Source organism: Carassius auratus, unplaced genomic scaffold, assembly GCF_003368295.1.
Source record: "Carassius auratus strain Wakin unplaced genomic scaffold, ASM336829v1 scaf_tig00032943, whole genome shotgun sequence".
In the NCBI taxonomy this organism is placed as follows: Eukaryota; Metazoa; Chordata; class Actinopteri; order Cypriniformes; family Cyprinidae; genus Carassius; species Carassius auratus.
This window is the reverse complement of record NW_020526038.1, coordinates 218,123-243,516: the sequence shown is the minus strand read 5'-3', so window position 1 is coordinate 243,516 and position 25,394 is coordinate 218,123. Positions and strand designations below refer to the sequence as shown.

At 38.4% G+C, this 25,394-nt stretch overlaps 1 protein-coding gene across 1 annotated transcript; it reads right to left on the bottom strand.

The window, feature by feature from the left end:
* Positions 1 to 1,957: 1,957 nt before the first annotated feature.
* On the bottom strand, positions 1,958 to 9,547 carry LOC113081046 (secretagogin). The gene is made up of 11 exons (XM_026253099.1): positions 9,398 to 9,547; positions 9,175 to 9,245; positions 7,873 to 7,965; positions 7,054 to 7,143; positions 6,855 to 6,911; positions 6,680 to 6,757; positions 5,945 to 6,000; positions 4,642 to 4,687; positions 4,474 to 4,533; positions 4,051 to 4,119; positions 1,958 to 2,617 (listed from the first exon to the last, which is right to left on the bottom strand). Exons 1-11 carry the CDS (start codon positions 9,465 to 9,467, stop codon positions 2,480 to 2,482), a joined length of 828 nt encoding a protein of 275 aa, XP_026108884.1. The 5' UTR covers positions 9,468 to 9,547; the 3' UTR covers positions 1,958 to 2,479.
* Positions 9,548 to 25,394: the final 15,847 nt, after the last annotated feature.

The following is a 25,394-nucleotide window of genomic DNA, read 5'->3' as shown; positions in this document are numbered from 1 at the left end:
TGTGTGAATATAAAACCAACTTTACCGCAGTCAGTCACGCATAGCATTGATTGTGGTGAGCATTTATTTTTCACAATTGTTTACCCAAAATCTTTGTTTGATGTATTTTTCTATTTCAGTTGGGCAGCAGGAAGGCCCGAGACGGTGGTACTAGAGCGATTGTTCAACAGGTGCGAGGGACCCTGCTGCTGTCCGCCATGAGTGAGGAGGAGCAGTGAACTCACTCTCTTCTCATCCTTCCATCTCCTGTTCTCTCACCTCATCTGTCCTTGCCCCGGGTATGCTGCGGCCACTGTGAACAGCTCCCCCGAGAAGGGGGTAAGGAGGAGTAGAGCGCAGTGTGAGGAAGAGGAAGACGTGTGGTTGAAAATATACAATTCTAAAATACACTGATGTAAACAAGACAAACACACATGAGCAGCATGGCAGAAAGAGTGAAGGAGACTCTTCATTCTTCTTGTAGCACGTGCAAGTGATGATTATCTCTAAACCAATCAACATTCTGCAGTAAGTCTAGCTCCACCCATTAGGTGAGAACTCTTCACATGCTCAAGTTTATGACTGTTACTAACATCTTGAACATAAACTTCGAATGCACATTGATAGATCTTCTTCCATGTATATTAAAATGAAGTAACATGAGGAAAGGCATGGCCTCGAAATTAAAGTTGAATACTACAAAAATAAAGCCTGCGGGGGTCAATCATAATTCATTACATAAATAAGTTAATTTTGCTGAAATGCACTATTCATGGAATGGTTATGATACCATATTGATTGTTTATGTACTAGCTAAAGGTGTTGTGCAGTGATACACAGACCGTTTGGGCGAAGTGGTCATAGCCATGCTTATTCGTGAATAAAACACAGCTATTGACCAATCAGAATCAAGGACTGGAATCAACCATTTTATAATACAGATTAAAATGAAATCTACAACAGTTGAATAATCCTGCTTTTAGAGTGCCACCGTACATCAGGATTGGACACCTCTGCAAATAAAAATGTTGCAGTAACACATATGCAGCAACAACAAATGGATAAAAAAGAAGTTGAATAACTAAATAATAAATATAATAAATATAACCACCTTTAAAGCTTTTTATTCTGTCTAATGTTTCTCAAAACTGTTTGCAGTAGAAAGAACCAAGACACCGTGCTCCTTTGAATTTGTATTTTTTATTTTATTCCTTATAAATGTTAATTAAACACATCTATTATAAAATGATCAGTGAATGTTAGTGTATTTAATGAATGTTAGAAGAATTAATTAATAAAAAAGGTAGTTTTCAAAGGGTTTCTGCTAATGAGCCTCGAGTGTTTGACGAGGCAGACATGCATATTGTACAGTGTTGAAGATCTCCAGGACAGGTTTGAAAACCCCTGATCTAACACATTCAGTGAGCCAGCAATATCTTACAAGAAATCTAACATATGTTTTAAAGTTTTATTTATTGAATAATCCCTGTTAACTGCAGTAAGAAATAAAACTGCCATATTTTGGTCTTTGTCACTTTGCCACTTCGTGTTAAACATAGGGAAAGAAATAAAAGACAAATACATATTCGCATGCAAAACACCAAACAAAGCACTTGAGCATCTGTTTGCCATTGGCATGACTGTAAAATAAACAGCAGCAATGAATATAAATATTCCAGAGCCAGAAAGAGGCTCTACACTAACAGTTTTGTGATACACACCACTTTTACAAAGTGACATCTGGTGTGTGGTGTTTGTGGCCATTCACTGATGTCTTTATGCTTCATCAGATGTTCAGAACATTCTGTTCATCTATCAGAACAATTTAATTTGACTAATAAGAATAAACAAGTTCTGTATAATGGGTGTTTGTTTTTTTTCCATCAAAGTGAATAAACTGGCCGTTTTCTTAAGAAATGAAACATAAATATTTTAAATGTTTTTGAGAGAGCTGTTTATTTATTTATTTTAAAAGAAAGACATGAAACAACAAGTCCCTTAATTGTTGTTTAATTGTTAATTAAAAGTAACAATCTTAACAAAAAAAAAAAGCTCTTGCTTTCAACTGCTTTTATTTCCAGTATATTTCTGTAAAATGCTGTAAATATTTGTACATTTTGTTTATGTATATATTTTTCAGTGTAAATATTTGTATGGACATAAAGATTCAACAACTGAGCTATGAACTGAAAACGTTTCCCAGATGTGATGAAAATAAATTAAACTAAGGGATTCTTTGAACAAATAAGGGTCCATTAGGAGCAGATGCACTTCATTACATATTCAAGTCACCACTATTATGGCTTTACATGTTTAACTTTTATTGTTTCATAAGTAGAGCATGTAAGTTATTACATTTTCATAAATTAATTTCAGAATAACTTTTTAAATATAACTGTTTTTTTAAACAGAGAAACAAGCAATTCACAGGTTATATGTAATGTTTTCACCTTCCACATTCAGCTTTAAAGTGTAGTAACTGATAGTAAAATTGAGAACTTCATTGTGCATGTGAATTAATCTTTACTCCCAAACACAGAGCCAGCTCACTCTTCTGAATCTTCCCGTCTTTATTCACATCACAGTGGCTCAGCAGAACCTCACGCAATTTATCCAGATCAACTCCTCTGATACTGGGCTGAAAGAAAGAAGAAAGTGGTGGAATACAGAATGAACTTGGTTCTTATATGTAGTATTATACTAATATTGTATTAGACTTTCAAATGTTCAACTAGTCAATAAATAAATAATTACATTTATCTCTAGATCCCAGACTATTTAAGCATAAATTAGACACTAATGTTTAATATGAAAGGTTATGGACCCAAATAACCTAAAACAACAAAGCAAACTACTTATCTACTTATTTGTATTTTTTATTCTTTTATTATGTCTTATGTTCTGTCGCTGTCATTCTGTTGTACTGCAGAGCTTCTGTCACGAAAACAAATTCCTCGTATGTGTAAACATACCTGGCAATAAAGCTCATTCTGATTCTGATTCTGATTCAAAATTTATGAGTTATAGTAGTAGTGATGTTTCCTTCAATTGCGTCACAGACATGTATGTTTAGGTTTGTTATAAAATTGGTAACTTGTTTACTTGTGATGTTTCTAACTGTTCAAAGGGATAGTTCACCCAATAATCAAAATGATGTCATCAATGACTCACCCTCATGTTGTTCCTAACCTGTGAGACCTCCGTTTATCTTCAGAACACTGCTTAATATACTTAAGATTTAGTCTGAGAGCTCTCAGTCCCTCCATTGAAGCTGTGTGTACGGTATACTGTCCATGTCCAGAAAGGTAAGAAAAACATCATCAAAGTAGTCCATGTGACATCAGAGGGTCCGTTAAAATTTTTTTGAAGACTCGAAAATACATTTTGGTCCAAAAATAGCAAAAATTATGACTTTATTCATCATTGTCTTCACTCATGAACGAGTCGTTATCTGGCTCGGCTCTGTGTTCATCTTCAGTTCTCTCTTCACATCGGTTCAGTCAGTGTACTGTTTGAGTACATGAATTACTCCGGGATATTGGCTTAACTCAGATGGGAGTGTCAGCCACATTAAAAAAGTTTACAGCTTAAGTCATTTGTGGATTAATGCGTATTGGAGACACAAACCGTTTAAAATGATTCAGTTCGATTTGGTGAACTGGTTCAAAAAGATCCGGTTACATCGAATGATTCGTTCGCAAACCGGATATCCAGACTGCTTTGATTTGAACTCTCTCTCACACAGACACGGAAGAGAAGACAATGCTGAATAAAGTCGTTGTTTTTGCTATTTTTGGACCAAAATGTATTTTCAATGCTTCAAAATATTCTAACGTACCCTCTGATGTCACATGGACTACTTTGATGATATTTTCTTACCTTTCTGGACATGGACAGTATACCGTACACACAGCTTCAATGAAGGTACTGAGAGCTCTCGGACTAAATCTAAAATATCTTAAACTGTGTTCTGAAGAAGAACGGAGGTCTTACGGGTTTGGAACGACATGAGGGTGAGTTATTAAGTACATAATTTTGATTATTGGGTGAACTAACCGTTTAATCACTTACCCTGACGAGCTCCATCATGTCTTTGACAAAACCGTCCACCTCTGGTCCTTCAAGTGCTCCAGTCTTACTCTAGAACGACAGCCAACCATTAAGAGCTGAAATTTCTTTAGTAGAGCATTGTGTTTGTTATTGTGTCCAAGTCCCACATTTGATAGTATCTAATGTACACAACTAAACAAGTTTTCCTTCATATATAGTTAGCCACTAATGCTATGAGCAGTTCTTGCAAGGAAGATATAAATTGCTAATATTGTAGATGTCTGCCAATAACATGTTGTTCAATATTATACCATCACCCAATCAGTGTAATTGCCATGTTAGGACATAGTAAAACATGTATGGCATGTACAGCTCGGGCGATTTAAAATCATGCACAGGACTGTATTTAACAGTACTGTAGAGTAAGTTTAAAAACATTCTTACAACATCATAATGTGCAAAGATCTTCTCAAAGTCTCTCTTTCTCTCCTCTTGACTGCTGGCCTGAAGAGGGCATGAAATCGAGATATTATCATGCACTGGTTTTTAGAAAATTATCACATTTAGGAGTGAATATAAAAAGATTAAATTAATTAGATATGAAGTACTAACATCCATTTTGAACTGCAACAGGAAGTTGTCTTGCAGAGCCAGAATTCTAGGGAGGAAATACAGTTAAATTTTTTATGAACTCCACAGAACTGACACTTTTATCGAGCTGAATTCGATCAACATTAAACTGACTCGAGCTGAATAACAAATAACTTGGCTGCTTATAACTCAGTTGAGCCCATCCATAATTGATGAACTTTGCACTGAACTTTATTATGTTATTTTCCAGTTTATTACTGTGAAATGGCTTTGAGACAATCTGTTCTGAATAAAGCGCTATATAAATAAAGGTGACTTGACTGGATAATGTGCACTTCACTGCCATTAACAGCTGCTCCCAAAAGTCACTGCTTCTTTAAAATTAATCTTTCTCAAAGCTGTTGTGTCACTAGACACGGCCACATGGTAAATTTCACTTGTTTTGCCTTAAGCGAGTTGAGCTAAGCAGCATTTACAATTTTCAAATTTAAATCTGCTGTATTTATTTTTTAAATCATGTAGTTGATATCTTATTAAATTCATTGAGATTTCAAATGCAGTTTGGATGCTTTAATTGTCACGAGACTAACTAACGGATATTAAATTGTCAACTGTATGTCACTGGCAATCACCTGCTTAACATTTTAACCTAAACGGATTCTAATTCTGCATTCAAGTCCTCCTGGGAAGTTCATACTTACGAGTTGACAAGTCAAAATTACGACGTTGGGTGTGTTCAAGTCAGTTTAGGCGGCACAAGATGGTGGTGTACCTTCTTTTAATAAATTACAAGAAAATACAACAGGGTTTCTTAACTCTGCTTATAGAATATGAAGAACAAAGAATTTGCATCATGTGTGTTTTGCGTTTTAATTTAAAAAAAATAATTTACGAAGCCACTTTAATCTGTATCGCATAAAAACGTATTAATTGTTATATTGCATTCCTGTCTATCAATTAAGAAAAATACAGTCAACAACAGACTTTGTTGACATCGATCCATCGATTTTGCCATGTTTCTCATTGACATGCCCTCAACTCAGAGCTTCAAGAAAATTCAGTGTTTTCCATTCGTAATTAAGACATTGTGGTGTTGTTCATTTGCATTTAACTAATAAATACAATGTATCCGACATAACTTGACTGCACCATATGCACCAATATCTACTCTACTAAGGAAGTCTCTTAAAAATGTGTTAATGAGCGTAACATTGTGTTTGCTTCTCGCTTTCAAAAACATTCACACAAAGAGCCATTCTCACCCTCAAGGCCTAAACAGCTCCACGAGCACAGAACAAAAGGACTTTTGTTAAACACACATCACCTGGCTAGATCATTAAGATCCAGTCTCCCATCTTTGTTTTTGTCAAAAATGCTCATCTGCAAGACACAAAAAACAACTGTGCACTTAATTGTACATTTAAAAAAAAACAATGTTTTAACATTGTGGTGTACAACATATGCTCTAGACTTATCAGTAGCCTATAAACACACGCACAGCAAAACACTACTCACTTTAATGAGTGACATTGACATTTTCACTTGCTGCTAATGGAAAAAACCCAAACTCCTGAGTTCAGGTCAAAGGAAGGTTAATGCATGGGTGATCGGCTGCACTTTGCTAATGGCTGATGTAAACAGTGATATCACTCACTAATTGACCAATATGCCCAGGATTTTTAAAAGCAGTGCTTTTTTATGTGAGATGAGACTGACCCAATGGCCCAAGAATTATTCATGTGTACATAGACAAACAATTACAAACAGTGTATATGGACAGCAAAAATGTCTCTTTTTCGGGCAAAAGTTGTAAAAAATAGTTCAAATAGTTGACACAAATCCAGGAATGTGGTATATAGCACTGGCCATGCAGACATATTTACTGAGGTGAATCATTAATCATTATGTACTGCATTTGCATTGCTCCAATATAAAACAACAACACAGTAGTAAAAATATTAAATTCCAAGATGTAACCATACAGAGGTGCTCCATTTGAGAAGTTTAGGTATATAAGAATAACTAATAAATAGGGAAGTATTAAAAACAGCAATGTTACCATGGTGTTTGTGTATTCATCCAACTTCCTGGAGGGAATATTCTTTTTGTGGTGTAGAAACAAGTCCTTCAAGAAGCCCTGCCATCAGAAATAGAAAAACAAACTATCAAAAACACTACCCTCAAATAGTCAAACTTTGCCTGTGATTGTCAAAAATATGGTAATGTCCATTTACCTTGAGCTCCACAGCTGATATGTATCCACTGCTGTCAGCATCATAATTCCTCCAGATCTATCATGGGAAATGTGCAAAACTTTTTTAAACTATCAGCCGGTATATCTAACTGACGGTCATCACAACTCACAATACTAAAATATCGGATGCCAAAGCTGAAAAAATGTTGTGATTTGTGTGAGACGGAGTAAAGGTTTACCTTCATGAACTCCACACTGTTATCCAACGGAGCCTCTCTACGGAAGATAAGAAGGAAGTTCTCATCCTCCGGCAGGATCATGTTGGCTAGCTAGCATAAATGCAAACACACACATTCAATAAAATGGGTTCATCAGCTAACACATGGTTTAATCGCGATAAACGTCATTCTGTCTCTAATCATAAAAGAGGTATTTCATGTTTTTAATCATAACAGTGAAAGATTGAATTACATCAGCATGATATAGTATACATGTAAAGACATGACGATGTAAAGTCAGTTTGCGGTGCAGAATCGAACCCGGGAAGAGACATGATGTAACTTTCGTCAGATAAAATGACCACTATGTGATTATAAAAAGTACATTAAGGTCTGCCTTAATGGCTCTGATTACTGGAACTACTGTTACATCTAAACCAGTGTTTCAACCATCCATATCCTCACTTTACTTAAAAAATCTACTTCCCAATTATTACGGAAGCAAAACAAAACCATTAACATCATGGCAAAGAAAATGGCAGATACACTTTAATGCGGTTAACCTAAGTGGCAACCGTGCTGGAAACAGCCGGAAGCCATAAAGTGGCTAGATACCATCTGCAGCAGCAGAGCAACCTTTGCCATCACTGCATGCAGAAAGCAATTCAGCTATGTATGTTTTTCTCTGCGCACAGAATGACTAATTATAGAACAACACCCGACTAAACTCTGTCTAAAAACGCTTTTGCTTTAAAAAATATTCCTTCTTTAATAATTGCTCTTTTTTTCAGGTATAATAATAATAAGAAAAGGAAAATGTCAAAAGAAAAAGTGATATACTTCGTGGATCGCCAAGCGTCCATCAGATGTGAGATCATAGGTAGACATAAAGCTCTTCTTTATCTCCTGTACTCTCGCCGCTGTAATCTTATCCTAAAGAGAGCAGGGAAAACAAACTGGTTACCAAGACTACATTTCCATCATTCAACTCTCATTATTTCCCCATCATCACTCATCATAGCCATTGGACTGGAACAGCTGTGCACCAGAGATTCAGTGAATATCTGACACAACCTTTCTTATAAGCCTTTTTTATATATTACAGTACATCCCAATAACTCTTATTCAACGGGTTTTAGAATCAGAGAGGACATTTGTTTGTTTAGTTGGTGAGGTGCAAGTTCATGAACATCAGTGTAAAACACAAAACGTAAAGATGCCGCATTATAACAACTTTGCTAGAACACGGGAAATCTATTTTTATCTTGTGTGTGTAACCAGAGTTTCCTGAAAATAAAATGGTGTTTGATTTTTTGAGATGTTGCACAAGTTCCTGAGTAACAGTCTCATTTAACACTGAATAAAATTGGTTAGGAGTGTACAAGTTCAAAACCATGATAACCCCAGTTTTCATCAAGATAGCATAAATACTACAGATATTCAAGCTATAATTCAACTTTTCAGAAGCATTCAACAACAAATGTAGAACAAAAGACTCAACCAAATGGTTGATTTGTCACTTTATTGTAAACGTAGAAAAGCTAAGCTAATGTTTTCAGATAATCCTTTCTGCTGTCAGAATGTACTATTTGCTGAGAAATATAACTTTCTGATCATTCATTATAGTTCATATTTTCTGATTTCCATAGTATGTGTATGAATTCCGGTACTTTTGCCATAAAGTGACATATCAACCATTTGGTAGAGGCCGATATTTTAAAAATTATGGGACGTGTTGAAAAAAAATACATTGAGTGTTGTAACTAATGACATAAGGAGATAAGAAATGCAAACAAAAACATTTTCAAATGCTTTTTTCTTGGTGGGGCAGTTAAAGGGTTAAATTCTGTCAGAAAGTGGTCAATTTTGTCCAGTGTCTACCAAGTATCTGCTCCTGTGAAAGGTAAACAGATGTTAAATGGTTGTTGTGTGTGTAATGTTAGAGAGCGAGTGAACAGATCCTAATGTGTAAACAGCCAGAGAACACCCTTAGAGAGCACTTATAGAAAGAGTGCAGTATGTTTAATGTGCTTCCATACTAATGTGCTGTAATAACACCCATGTCATCAAAACAGTCAGGTTTTTGTACATTCAGATATAATAAACTGCATGGACTTTAATACCAAGTATTTTTTTACATACCTTTGGCCTTAATTTTTCCAGCATGTGACGGAAAAAGTCATCCAACTCTTTTCCTTCAATGTAGCCATTATCTGCGGAAATGTTTTTTTCTTATATTCAGATGTACAGATACAGAGTCTATTTAAATCTGAACAAGCATCACTATGTTAAGAAGCAAACCTTTAAAAAACTACAAATAGATATATATTTCGAAACCAAAATGGAAATGATTGTAAATTCTCACCATCTGCATCGAAGTGTTGCCAGATCTGTAGAAAACCAGCAGCATCTAGATTAGCAAAGGCACAGTCCATGATGGATGGAAATATAAAAGAAATGCTAGTGATAGAGAGCAAGAACAGGAATGTGATGCAGCTGTGCACAGAGAGGGACACTTTTCTTTGACTCGCTGAGTTACACAGGATAAAACCCCTCCTCTTTCACACCACTCTTATCAGTCATTTGCTGAAAGACTGATACGATCTGAGGTCAAACTGGGTGGTTCTTCTTTATTTTTATTTTTACATTTCTGTCACTTTTTTTCTGACCAGATTTTAAAACATTAGCATCATACATTAACCATGTAAAAAGTTAGAGGAAAAAAAAAACTGAGCATTCTACACTCATCACGCTTTAGTTCTGTTTTAGAACCTAGTTTTCCTGGTGTTCCTGTCCTTAATTTATTTATTTGCACAACTGTTTTGCCTTTGAGTTGATTACCATGTGTGTTTCTAGCCCCATGTGTCCTTAGTTTGTGTTCGGTCTCAGCGCTAGACATTAGTTGTCTATTATTGTTCACAAGCTTGGGACCTCAGGGAGAGCTGTGGTGGTCTTCATTTTTCAGTGTGGCCAGTGTTTGGAGTACTATGTAGAGGAGTTCTTGGCCACCTTGCCCACTGTGATGAGGTCTGCTTGATGGAGGAATTTCATTACGGGCTGGATGACGACATTAGCATCATCGTCATGCCTCCGGCAGATCTGTGCTGGACTATCAAGAGCTACATCAAATTTGTGCTGTGGATTCTGTCTTTTTTTCTGTTTCCCCTCAAACCCAGAATCTTTCTGTTTCCCAGCAAGTTTTATCCAGCTCTGAATCTCCTGTCTCCCTGCTGAATCCATTCAGCCCTAAACCTTCTGTGCCATCTGCAGCCCCTGAATCTCCTAAACCCCTCAGAAAAGAAAAAAAAAAAATTGTAACCGGTTTTTTTTTTTTTTACCCAATTTAAACCTTAGGTTACCATTTTCTCAATGCATCAACAAACATTTTTTTATATGATTTAATTGTTAGAGAAGTTTAACCCTAAATTAAAATGGTTAAAAATGTTTTCCTTAATCTGAGCAGTAAATGACTTAGTAAGCTTTGCTAAGTTTGCCATCTGAATAAATAAATCAAACTTGATTCAACTATGTTAAGTGTTTGAAAACTAATTATGAAAAGAATGGGTTATACAACAATTTTTTTTTTTGTAAGAAATTATTATTGTGTCCTATTTTGTCTTTTCCTTATAGCATGGGCAGATTTATCTGTAAGTATATTTTGGCATCTTTTTATAGTCTCACCTAACACAAATGGTTTTGAAAAAAATCTACAGTCTTAATTTGTGATAAGTTAACATCTAAAACTTAAGCGTTTGTTACTTAGATATCAGCCTATGCAGCCAGTTAGTAGGCCTACAACAGCCATCTAGTGGCCATTGATAATTCATGTTATTGCTATTTTATACCAAATTATGTCACTAGATGTCACCAAAGTATACAACATTTGGAGGTTTTGATTGTTTCAAGTTATTGCAAAGAATATTTTTACTGAAGAAAAAAAAAGCATATTTAAATGAAAGTCAAGAGTAAACTTTAAATTTTAGAGGTAAATAAGCTCAAAATTACCAAAAGAAGATAATTTTTTTTTTTTTTTTTGAGATAGGAATTTGGGGTTTTCATGTGCTGTAAGCCAAAATCATCAGTATTAAAACAATAAAAGACCTGAATTATTTCAGTTGGTGTGCAGTGAATCTAAAATATATGAAAGTTTAATTTTTATCATTACATTATGGAAAATAATGAACTTTTATCACAATATGCTATTTTTTTGAGAAGGACCTGTAGATGTAGCCCCCTTATCACTTTACTGCTGGACATGATAAGGGCCTGCGTTTAAGATTCCAATTGATCCTTTGTCTAGCTGTTTTTGAAGGAAATTATATTATGAAATGAAATGAATTATGACATTAATTATCTTTAACTTAGGTTAACTTTCTGCACTCTTCATAATCAACCACAGCAACGAAACATAACACACTGCACAGAAAATGTATTGAAATTAAAGTAGGCAAATAATATAAATGCTGTAGATGTATGGTTTTAACAAATACATTCAATACAACAAAAAGAAAGAAATACAACAAAAAATATACCAATAAATGGATTAATGCAACCTGCGTCAGTCTTTTCTGCTTTTGAATAAAACTATTCTCTTTCTTTTCTACCATTTGCTTTTAACAATCATGCTCTAGTTTTCCTTTTCCCTGTCTTTCAATTTAACTTCTCACAAACTAAAACTTACCTTTCCACATAAAGTGAATAATGTTCTGTAGAGTTAGCTGATAATCACTTTTCACAATTTCAACTTATACTTACTAATTGTGTTCTTCTGGGTACAAAACTTTAACAAACTTAACCGTATAAATCAGATAAGATTAGGAAATCACAGTGAAATACTAAAGATCAGTCAGATTTACTAATTTTATGGATCCACACTCACTCAAACAAACACACACTCACAAATCCTCTTAAAACCCACCCCATTCCAGGCCTGATTCGAGGCTAGTGATCGTTGCCAGTAAACAAACGCCCCTTCGCTCAACCAAGCAATAACAAAAGTCTGTTACCTCACTGGTCAAATAGTTTGGGTAGTGCACGATTTCTCAAATAATACTTTGGCCACTGTTATTGCTTTCTGATCCCTGGTTGGATATGCTTGAGCATAGCGAGTAAAGTGGTCTGTTCCAACCAACACATTTGCTAAACCTTTGCTATCTGGCTCTAGGGTTAGAAAGTCAATACAAACTAAGGCAAGAGGCCCACCACTAGTAAGTTGATTTAGTGTTGCTGCTTTCCATGGGATGGTCTTCCTTGCAATTCAGCGGCCACTGTTTCTCAAATAGGTTTCCACGTCTAGACCCATTTTTGGCTAGTAAAACCTATCTTTCAGGAGGTCCAGAGTCTTCTCAACTCCTAGATGATCATCATGGAGGGACCTCAAGACCAGTAGCCGGTACTTCTTAAGTAAAACAAACAGATACCTCTTCTTTCTGTTTTGTGTGTTAACTACCCTGTAAAGCACGTTATATTTAATTATTAATTTCGATCACTATTGTTTCAAGGTTGCAATCTTTGGGTCAGCATAAAAAATTCCAACAGGCATTTCCTGGCCAGTCACATTTGCCCTTTTTATGACACTAATAATGAAATCCTGGTCTCGAGCTTCCCTTAAATCAGCCGGAGTCAACCGTTCTAAAACACCAGCCTCTAGTCGCAACAGTCCAGAGAAAATGTCACTGATCCCATCTGGATGAACCCCTAATTGATCTACAAATCGGGGTGGAGTACAGAAAGAGCTATCACCTTGGGTAAGTTGGCAAATCGCTTTGACGCCTGACTGAGGGATCTCCACCCACTCACCTGATAAGTCAGCTTCATGGGGATGACGGGACAATATGTCAGCATCAATGTTGCTGCGACCCGGTCTATGCTGTATATCAAATTCATAAGTGGCTAAGGCCGTCAACCACCGGTGTCCAGTAGCATTTAGTTTGCCACTGCTTAGTGCGTAAGTTAGAGGATTGTTGTCTGTTCTAACTGTGAACGTTGCCCCAAATAAGTAATCGTGGAACTTGTCTACCATGGCCCATTTTAGGGCAAGAAACTCGAGTTGATGTATCGGATAGCAATGTTCTGCCTCACTCAACTTATGGCTAGCATTTGCAACTGGATGCAACCCATCCTGATGTTCTTGATTAAGAACCGCACCAAGACCATTCAAACTTGCATCAACATGGAGTACGTATGGCTTTGACAGATCGGCAAAGGCTAGAACTGGGGTGTGTGTCAGTTGGTTTACAATCTCTTTAAAAGCACTTGTACAGGCTGGTGTCCATCTGTCCCCAAAAGGTTCTTACTCTCTAAAGTACTCTTTGGGATTTCTCGACTAGGGGGATTGTTTACTTTTAATGTTGGGAGGAAAACCCTTAGTCAGATCAGTAAGTGGTCTCACAATGGATGAATAATCTTTTATAAATGTGCGGTAATATCCGCAGAAATCCAAAAATGATCTAAGACACTTTATATCCAGCTATAGACAGGCTGTAAAAACTGCTAGGGCAGAGCATATCCACAAACTCGTAGAAAATAACCAAAACAATCCAAGGTTTTTATTTAGCACAGTGGCTAAATTAACAAATTACCAGACACCACCTGATTCAAATATTCCACCAACGTTAAATAGTAATGACTTTATGAATTTCTTCACTGATAAAATAGATAACATTAGAAATACAATAGCGAATGAAGATTCTACTGCGTCTAATACTTCAGTTTCATCCATCGCACCCAAAGATCAATTTCAGTTCTTTACAACTATAGGACAGGAAGGGCTAAATAAACTTATCACTGTATCTAAACCAACAACATGTTTATTAGATCCTGTACCCACTAAATTACTGGAAGAGTTGTTACCTATAGCCGAAGAAACGCTTCTCAATATCATTAACTCGTCATTATCTTTAGGTCACGTCCCAAAACAATTCAAGCTGGTGGTTCTTGAGCCTCTTATGTACTGAAAAAACGTCCTTTTTTCAACACGCAACTTTATGTGATGTTCAACTCCCTTGGCTAAACCAATATCCCAGTCAGATAAAGAGAACACGTTAACTCTCTGTGACAATTTCTGACTGAGCCGGCCTTTCCACTTCTGTGGAACCGGGGAAATTAAAAAATCAAATAACTGTCAATAATTGGATGGACATTTAGGACACTTCTTGTCTCTCTAACAGTGTCGGTAGCATAGTCTCTAGCCAGAACGGTATGGACTTTTCCTTCAATGTGTCATTTCGTATCAATACTCGAAAATGGTTAGCATCGATTGCAGAAAAAGGTAAAACCACAAGAGGAACTAACACCCCTTCTGGAAGAACATTCCCCTCTGGAGCTTCTACCACATATCCACCAAATATCTTTACCCAAAGGGTCTTTCCTGACCAACTGCCCAGACACACATGTCTCAGTCTGTGGAGGTATAACAAGAGGACTGGGGTCTACCCATTTCACCTCTCCAACAAGCTTATCCTCAGTTACCCCTCTATGATGGGGTGAAACCAACTGCTCAGTCTCAATCTGTGGCTGTATCCTGATTGCATGGAGGACCCAAGACCAAAGCAAACACTTTGAGGGTTTCTGTGACACCCATAACAGCCAATAGAAATTCCATGTTCACCACAATATAACCTCTATAAGGGAAACTGGATGAGCTCAAACCCCAGATGGACAAACCATCAATAGGCTGTAGCTGCACCTGTGGTAGATGGGTCAAGTACCACTTCTCAAAAACAATGGTCACTTGAGATCCACTATTCAAAAAATCAACACAAGGGTGGCCATTTACCTTCACTTTACCTTTATGTGGATGAGGGCCCTACCAAGCCTTTGGGAAAGCGACTAGGTTCTGATGATTTCTTGTGGCTTTTCTTAGAGAAACAGTCACTCTTCTTTATTTCAGGATTTTTGAGGTTCGATACAGAGTTTGAATCTTTAGGTTTACGGATCAACTGAAGTAATCTCTGAATCACAAGAGAGGAATTTTTAGTAGCTAAAAATGAGCCCACCCTCCCCACACCTCAGAAGTTAAAGGCGTTACCGGGTTTTTTTTCTTTCTCAACTACCCCTTCAGGAAGTCAAGACTGCTTGTGGTCCCTTAACTGAAATCACAACTCCTTTACCTCACCTTTGAGCCGTCACGGCTTGCTACAATGACTCTTGTACGGTCTTTTGATTGTGTCTCCCTTACATTAGGGGTTGAGTTTACGTCTAGCTACCTCAGGTTCCTCCTCTCTTATTTCCTCAGTTTCCTCCTCCTCTCTTATTTCATTGAGGAGTTTCAAAAAAGTTAGGAGGACTTTCTCTTCTTTCACGCAGCCGCAACTTTAACATCATCATGTCTGACTCCACAGCACCCCTTAGCAGCTGCTCAATCGGAGCTCTATCAGTTCGCTGTGGCATCAACCCTCCTCGTTTCACTACTAGGGTCAGTGACCGCTCTGGTCTACGCAGGAAATCAGAAAGGGCCTGCCCAGGCTCTTGCCGGAGCAGGCGGAAAGCAAAATATGAGTCTTCCCCAGATTCTGAGGTACTAAAACACTCTTCAAAGCCTCATGATACTCTAATGCAGTGGCTTCAGGGTTGTCCCCCTCACTGCCTTTACAACTTCTAAAGCTGATCCCTCAAGGCTTTCCACTTTTCACATTTGTTTCTCTTTTGCAGAACAATCACACTCCATTACCATTAGCCTTGCTTATTCCAGCCAGTTCTGAATACTTTCTTCACATACAAGTATAGGAACTACTCCAGAAAAACTTCTCAAGCGCCTATAAGCCTGGCCATCACTTACAGGCTTGGATGTTTTATCTAGCAGTTCCCCTACATGCCTGATACTTGAGAACGTGTCAGTCTATTGTTCGCTATCTGGCTCAGCTCTGTATTCATCTTCAGTTCTCTCTTCACAGCAGTTCAGTCAGTGTACTGTTTGAGTACATGAATTACTCCAGAATATTGGTTTGTTTGAACTCAGAGAGAGTGTCAGCCACATTAAAAAAGTTAACAGCTTAATTCATTTGTGGATTAATGCGTACTGGAGACACGAACCGTTTAAAATGATTCAGTTCGATTTGGTGAACTGGTTCAAAAAGATCCGGTTACATTGAATTATTAGTTTGCGAATCGAATATCACAAACTACGTGGTTTTGAACTCTCTCAAAACAGACACTGAAGAGATGACAATGCTGAAGAGATGACAATGCTGAATAAAGGTAGGTTTTTCTATTTTTGGGCCAAAATGTATTTTCAATGCTTCAAAAAATTGAAAAAAACTGGCCCTCTGATGGCACATGGACTACTTTGATGATGTTTTTCTTACCTTTCTGGACATGGACAGTAGACCGTACACACAGCTTCAATGGAGGGACTGAGAGCTCTCAGACTAAATCTAAAATCTTAAACTGTGTTACGAAGATAAATGGAGGTCTTACTGGTTTGGAACGACATGAGGGTGAGTCATTAATGACATAATTTTGATTTTTGGGTGAATTAGCCCTTTAAGCTGGCAAACGTTCTCAGCTTTAGCGTGGATAATGAGGAGCTAATTGATCTCTGCTTCGGTTTGCACATATTTTTTCTTCTCACATGTTGATCTGCCTTTAAAACACCCAGTAAAAGAGTCGCACAATAACGTGTCATCACTTTGACGCACCCTTGGTTCATTGGTTCTGGCTTTTGTTTTTTGTTGTTCCGGGACTGATTCAGGTAATGTTACTAGGTCCCCAACCTGGGATTGGTCCCGGAATCAATCACAGGACGTGTTTGCATTTACACAGAAGACAATCTGGCAATGTTCCGGCAATTTTCCAGCACCAGCATGCAGTGTGAAAGGAGCTAAATTGTCTTTACAGTCTATTGAAGTTGATTATTTTGTATTTGTTTGTTCTGGTATTACATTTACAATGTCATTTGTATGGGGTCCTTACTTTATTTAAAATTATTTTAATTCAAGGATCAATTAAATTGATGAAAAACAATTTAATGACAGTGAAATACATTTTTTTAATTGATTATTTAAAAATAAGTGCATTAACAATTATTTACAGAGTTTTTAAGCATGTTAATATATTGCTAAATATTTGGTGATGTTGTTGCCCCAAATAAATAAAAAATCTTGTTTAGACTATATCCAAAAGGGCATTTTTACAGAAGAGGTTTTATTTTGTTCTTCCGTTCCTGGCAGAGTGAGCAGAGTGGGGTGGGAGTGGAGCGAGGAGTGGAGAAGCATTATTTTAGACTGAAGCAAGGAGTGGATTTTTTTGAAAGTCAGAGCATCTTAGTTTTCATTCACTTCGAGAGCGCTCCACTACTGCTCCATCATGAGCACAATTAATGCCAACAGCCCATAATATAACTGCATTCGATCAAGAATTCACATAAAAAAACACCATCAATAGCTAGTTTGACAGATATTTGGATCACTTAAATCAGAAAGAAGGTGAGGGTTATAATTACGGCTTTAGTTTTTGCATAAGATCATTGATGTGAGGTTACACTTTATGTCTTAAGAGAACCTTACAGTAAATTGCAAACCTAGCCCCACCATCAACATTTATATGGTTGCTAAAGTTAAATGGTTGTACAACTATCAAGAAAATGTTAGACAGATCTGCTCTTTCTGATCTCCCCAGCAAACTTCAAACAAATTTCAAAGAGGAGTAAATGACCCCCGTGCCAGGCACCAATGGGCTGACTAGACCAATGGTCTGACTCCACAATTTCATACACAACACACACACACACACACACACACACACACACACATGTCACGGGGTGACTAAAAACGAAACCTTATTTGCGTAAATCTCGCAGATCAGCATGCTGGGCGAAGGAAGGACAGCGTGGCGGGTTAAGCGACGGCTGTGGTGTGAATGAAGAGAGTGAAGGGGGTAGTTTAGATGAAGAGGATGATTCAAATAACATGAAGTCTGATGAATGGATGCAGGTTGAGCAGTTGTCTCAGAAACGCAAAGACAGAGTCTCAGACTCTGAGGAGTTCCGCAGAGGAGGAAAAGGTAGGAGTAAAACGATGAGAAAGGAGGATGAGTAAGTGATCTTAATGTTTGAGACAATGGGTGAAATAAGTAATCCTATGCGATTAACAAAGATACTCAGAAAAGTTGTTGGTGAAATTAAATCAGCCAGATACTTTACCAACAATCGGGTGATAGTACTTTGTCTTAACAAAAAATAAAAAATCACAAGATATGTTAAGTAAAATGAAGGAGTTAGGGGGACTAGGAGTTAAGTGTTATGTGCCTGGCGAGGAGAGTGGAATTAAAGGAGTGATCTCTGGAGTTCCAATTTCCTTATCAGATGAGACATTAAGAAACCAGTTAATGAGTGAAAAAGTAAAAGAAGTGAAAATATTGGCACCAAGCAGAAACGGGAAAAGAGAGCCAAGTACAACAGTTATGATAACAGTGAATGGGAGACTGCTTCCAGAAAATGTTAAAATGGGATAAGATGTTTCAATTGCCAAAGGTTGGGTCATGTAACTGAAGTATGCAAGGCAAAGAAACAATGTTGTAAATTTGGAGGGGAACATGGTTATGGAGAATGTGGGGATTTAGTTGAACCTAAGTGTTGCAACTGTGGAGGCCCACATAGTGCAGCGTATTTAGGATGTGTGGCACAAAAACAAGCAGTGGAAGCAATGAGGTACAAGTCAGAGCATAATGTTTCATATGCACAAGCAGTAAAGAAGGTTCAAAATGAGCAAGGAACTAGAATTGGTCCTTAAAGGGCTGATGCATATAAAAACCAAACAAGGGAACAGAGAATTATAAATCAAATATAGATGCAAGTATACTTATGGTCAGCAAAGTAAGCTTCATTGCATTTATTGCAGAAGTTACCAATTGTACAGCACAAACAAACAAATGAACAGAGAAACTGAAGTTCATTATATCTGCAGCCGCTCGTCAGCTGGGTATAACAGAGGTGACGGTTGAGAAAATCCAGACGCTACTCGGGAAATCTGAGAATAATGTAAGCTCTCAGGAAACCCCTGACAGACAAAGGTTAAAACAAATAATATGACATTCAGGATAATACAATGGAATGCAAGGAGTTTGATTGCCAATGGTCATGAATTCAAGAAAGTTGTGCATGAAATGACAGACCATCCTGATTTGATATGTATTCAGGAGACACGGCTTAAATCGCAGTTAGACTTCGTCATTCCAGGGTATATATCCATTAGAAAAGATAGGTCAAGAGCACTAGGTGGAGGGTGTGCAACGTTTATAAAGAATGGGGTGGCTTATAGGGAAATAAGGGTAGATACACAATGTGAATGTATTAAAGTGGAAGTATGGACAACATTAGGAAAAGTAACAATAATAAATTACTACAATCTTGTGATCAAATATCATTGATGGAATTAAGTAACATTTGGAGTAAAGAAGAAGGTATAGGGATATGGTGTGGTGACTTTAATGCACATAGTGTAGCATGGGAAAGTCCAAACTCAGATAAAAATGGCACAGTGGTGGAAGAATACATGGAAAACAATTTATCGGTATGCTTAAATGATGGTAGTGGAACAAGGTTTGACATAAGGAGGAATAAAAAATCATGTGTAGATCTAACAATAGTCTCAGCGCCAATAGCAGCAAAATGTCAATGGGAGGTGTTAGAACAGTCTTCAGTTGGGAGTGACCACTTTCCAATAATTTGTACGGTAGGAGTTGAAATGCAAAGAAGTATGATGGTAAAACAATATAGATGGAAATTTGGAAAAGCTGATTGGGAGAAGTATAATGAAATATGTGAATTAGAATTAAAGAATTATAGTACAGAAGATGATATTGATAAGTGTGCAGAGAAATTAACTTTGAGTTTAGTCAAAGCAGCAGAAGAAAGTATACCAAAAGTTGAAGGAAATGGGAAGTGTCCCCGTCACTACACTGGGGCACTAGGACCCACACAGACCACAGGGTGAGCACTCCCTGCTGGCCTCACTAGCACCTCTTCCAGCAGCAACCTAGTTTCCTCAGGAGGTCTCCCATCCAGGTACTGACCAGGCTCAGCCCTGCTTAGCTTCAGTGGGAAACCGGTCCTGGGCTCCAGGGTGATATGGCTGCCGGCTTATCTCAGGTGATGGAAGGACAGCTATTACAGAAAAAGACGAGGCAGAATTATTAGTTAAAACCTTTCAGAAAGCACACAGTACAGAAAATCTAGATCAGAAGTACAGAATGAATAGAAAGGGAATTTTAAATCAACATCCTGGTATTAATACTAAGAGACGTGATGGAAAAGGGGAATTAGATGCTGACTTTGAAATATGGGAACTTAAAAGAGTACTACATAGGATAAAACGAACAGCACCTGGACAAGATGGAATTTGTTTTATTATGATTAAATACACAAATGATAAAACTCTTAAAGCAGTATTGGACTTGTATAATAAATTATGGACAGAAGGAAGACTGCCTAGGTCATGGAAACATGCAGTAATAATTCCAGTAGCTAAACCAGGGAAAGATGCATCGATAGCAGGGAATTACAGGTCAATATCGCTTACATCAAATTTATGTAAGCTGATGGAAAAAATAATTGTGAACAGGCTTAATTATGTACTTGAGAGTAAGGGAGACTTGGCATCTAATCATTATGGTTTTAGGAAAGGATGATAAACATTAGATGCATTACTAAAACTGGAAACAGATGTAAAAAAAGCTATAGCAGTTAAAGAGGGACTAGTGGCAGTTTACTTTGATATGGAAAAAGGATATGATATGTTGTGGAAGGAGGGATTACTCATTAAAATTAAGAACATAGTAATAGAAGGACGAATTTATAATTGTGTTTTAAGTTTTTTATTTGACAGAACAATTCAAGTTAAAGTGGGTGGTGAAGTATCTCAAATTCTAAGTGTGGAAAACAGAACACCTCAGGGAAGTGTGATTAGTCCTATATTATTTAATATAATGATTAATGACATATTTGGAAAAGTGGCTCCGGGAATCAGCACTGGGTTATATGCAGATGATGGTATAATGTGGAAAAGAGGAAGGAATATATATTTTAATATGAATAAAATTCAAGAAGCTATAGAAGTAGTTGAAATTCTCAATATCCAAAACATGTTACCAGATATTTACAAGGAAGAAAATTAAAGAGAATAAACTACTTAAATTATATGGGTCTTGTTTATTCCTGCTCATCTCGGGTCTGTTCGTACTGAACAGTTTTGCTTTAACATCCTACACCCGACAGGAGCTTTTGGATATCGGTGAGGCCTTTTCCAACAGTTTTATCACCAATCTTCGACTCATCCCTGAGATTGTCAGAACACCCGAGGCTAAGCACTCTACCCGGCCGGGCGGAAGTGCTCGCAGGCGGCGTCGAGATCGTAAACAAAGGCGGGGGAAGAGCGGAGGTCTAAGAGCTAAGCTAAAGCTAACACCGCTCCGGCTCTCTTTACCCAGCATTTTCCTTGCTAATGTGTGGTCACTGGTGAACAAAATTGATGAGTTACGACTTCGCATCACCAACAGTAAGAGACTTTTGGACTGCAATGTCATGGTTTTCACAGAAACATGGCTACACAGCAACGTACCCAATAATGCTATCGAGCTAGCCGGGCGCTACTCGCTGCGGGCAGGTAGATTGGCAGATGACTCCGGTAAGACAAGAGGTGGTGGATTGTGCATTTATGTCAACAAAGCTTGGTGTACGAACACTGTCATTGTTGGGAGACACTGCTCAGCTAACTTAGAGTTTCTCATGGTTAAATGTAGACCTTTTTATCTGCCGCGTGAGTTCACTTCCACCATAATAACCGCAGTCTATATTCCACCGGATGCTAATGCCAAGCTTGCTTTGAACGAACTTCATGCAGCCATTAGTAAACAACAGACTGCTCACCCAGAGGCTGCTTTTAATCACTGCAAATTAAAGACAGTGCTCCCCAAATTCCACCAGCATGTTTCCTGCCACACCAGAGGAGACAAAACTTTGGATCATGTATACACAAACATTAATGGAGCTTACATCGCGACCCCCCTCCCCCACCTCGGACAGTCTGATCACCTTTCTTTGTTTCTCACCCCTAAGTATTCACCCCTCATCAATCGTGTGAAGCCATCAGTGAGGACCATCAAAGTGTGGCCAACTGGAGCAGACTCTTTACTTCAGGACAGGTTTCAACACACTGACTGGAGTATGTTTGCTTCTCAGGCTGCCTGTGGCTCTCACACGGACATTGACATTGATATCTACACCTCCTCTGTACTGGATCACATCAACACCATTGACACTGTAACAACAAAAAAACAGATAACAACATACCCTAATCAGAAGCCATGGATGAACAAGGAGGTGCGACTTCTGCTGAAAGCCTGCAACGCTTCCTTCAGGTCAGATGACGCTCAGGCCTACAGTAAATCCAGGGCTAACCTGAAAAGGGGCTTCAACAAGGCTAAGTACTGCTACAAGCTGAAGGTAGAGGAACATTTTTCTAAGTCTGACCCCCGACGCATGTGGCAGGGCATCCAGGTCATCAGTGACTACAAGTCAAGCAACTCCACTCCAACGGTCACGGACGTCTCCTTCCTGAACAAGCTAAATGACTTTTATGCTCGCTTCAACAGCGACAGCAAGGAGACGGCCACCAAAATCTCACCCTCAGCAGACCACCAACCCCTTAAACTCACCTCCTCAGATGTCCACAATGCACTGAGCCGGATCAACACACGCAAGGCTGCTGGCCCGGATGGCATTCCTGGACATGTGCTTAGGGCATGTGCTGAGCAGCTTGCAGGGGTCTTCACAGACATTTTCAACCTGTCCCTCACCCAAGCAACAGTGCCAACATGTTTTAAGTCCACATGCATTGTGCCAGTTCCAAAAAACTCCTCCCCAATGTGCCTGAATGACTATCGCCCCGTAGCACTCACACCCATCATTATGAAGTACTTCGAGCGACTGGTCCTACCACACCTCAAAGACTGCCTCCCACCCACACTGGACCCACACCAATTTGCCTACCGCAGAGATAGGAGCACAGAGGGTGCAGTATGCACAGTGCTGCACTCTGCACTCACACACTTGGACAATAACAACACATATGTTAGGATGTTGTTTGTTGACTTCAGTTCAGCATTTAACACTGTCATTCCCTCCAAGCTGACCACAAAACTTGGAGACCTGGACATTAACACCTCCCTCTGCAACTGGATTATGGACTTTCTGACCAACAGGCCTCAGCATGTTAGGTCAGGCCACAACCACTCCACCACCATCACACTTAACACCGGCGTACCACAGGGCTGTGTGCTGAGCCCATTCCTTTACTCCCTCTACACCCACGACTGCAAGCCTGTGCATGGATCCAACTCCATCATTAAGTTTGCAGACAACACCACGTGATTGGCCTCAACTCAGACAACGATGAGACTGCCTACAGGGAAAAGGTACAGCACCTGGCCACATGGTGCGCTGACATTAACCTGCTCCTTAACACCAGCAAGACAAAGGAGCTCATTGTGGACTTCAGGAAGAAAAAGCGAGGCACGCATGACCCCATCCACATTAACAGTATGGTTGTTGAACGTGTCTCCAGCTTCAAGTTCCTGGGAACCACCATCTCGGAGGAACTGTCCTGGACCACAAACACCTCCAGCCTGGTCAAGAAGGCTCACCAGTGCCTTTTCTTCCTCAGGACACTGAAGAAGAACCAGCTGTCTTCAGCCATACTGGTGAACTTCTACCGGTGTGCGATTGAGAGCATCCTGACCAGTTGCATCACAGTCTGGTATGGAAACTGCTCAGTGGCTGACCACAAAGCACTGCAGAGGGTGTTGAAAACTGCCCAGCGCATCACAGGGACACCACTTCCTGCTATTGAGGACATCCAGAGGAAACGCTGTCTACGTCGAGCTCGCAGCATCCTTAAGGACTCCTCTCACCCTGACCATAGACTGTTTAACCTCCTGCCCTCTGGGAGGCGCTTCAGGAGCCTCCGGACAAGGACCACAAGATTCAGGAACAGCTTTTTCCCTACAGCTGTCTCCTTACTGAACTCTGCCCTCTGACACCACCACACACACAGACTCCTCCCCCACATCACCACTGCGTCTGACTGATTTATTTATTTATTTACAAGCAAAAAACAGTAAACTTGTTATTACTTGCACTACTGTCTGTTCATCCAGAAACACTGAGTAATCCATTTGCACACTGTAATATTTTATATGCACTGTACTGTCCATTGCACTAGTGTAAATTATGTTCATATGTTCATAGTTTTGCCTATAGTGTACATACACTTTTACATATTCCATCTGTATAGTATGTTCATAGTACACCTACCTGTATATCATGCTTATAGTATTTATAATCTGTAAATTATGTCCATAATACTTATCTGTATAGTTATTGTACATATTATAGACGTTGTATATTCTGTACTTGCTGCTTATTGCACTTCTGGTTAGATGCTAACTGCATTTCGTTGCCTTGTACCTTACATGTGCAGTGACAATAAAGTTGAATCTAATCTAATCTAATTTTAGGAGCAATTAAAACCACACCTTTTGCAGCATTACAAGTAGAGACATCAGAAATGGCATTAAGTATAAGAAGACAGAAACTAGCAATGGCATACTGGGTAAACCTACAAGGACAAAAAGATAGTCATCCTGTCAGGAAAGTTCTGAATGATTGCTGGGAAATTTTAAATGCAACTGGTAAAGGATTTGCATGGAAAATAAAGGAGTGGGTTAATGAAGCTGGGCTAGAGTCAATATCATTTGCTCCAATATTAGTAGTATCCCCAATTCCACCCTGGATAATAGATCAACCGGAAATAGACATAAAATTACATGAAAACAGAAGGGAAATTAATGAAGCAGTTAGGTTAAATACATATTTATATGAGTATATAAAAAAAATCATACTACACGTTTCTTCAAATTTATACAGATGGGTCAAAGAGTACAGAGACTGGGAGGACAGGGGCTGCATTCTATGTTCCAGAGTTTAAGGTGAGGAAGGCTGGAAGGATAGCAGATGGTGCATCAGTATATACAGCAGAGATGATAGCTATTTCAGTGGCACCAGAGTGGGTGTATGAAGTTAGACCGGATAAAGTAATAATATGTTCTGATTCAATGGTAGTCCTTTTAAGTTTACAATCATTGGAAACAAATAGAACTGACATTTTAACTGAAATCATGATAAGGTTGTACGGTTACCACAGATAAGAATAATAATAAAATGTATGTGGGTACCAGCACACGTGGGAATTCAAGGTAACGAGGAAGCAGACAAGATTGCCAAAGAATCAATTAAAATGAAAGATCCACACATAAAGATTGCACTCAGTAGATCAGAAGGAAAACATTTAATTTCAGAAGCATGTAAT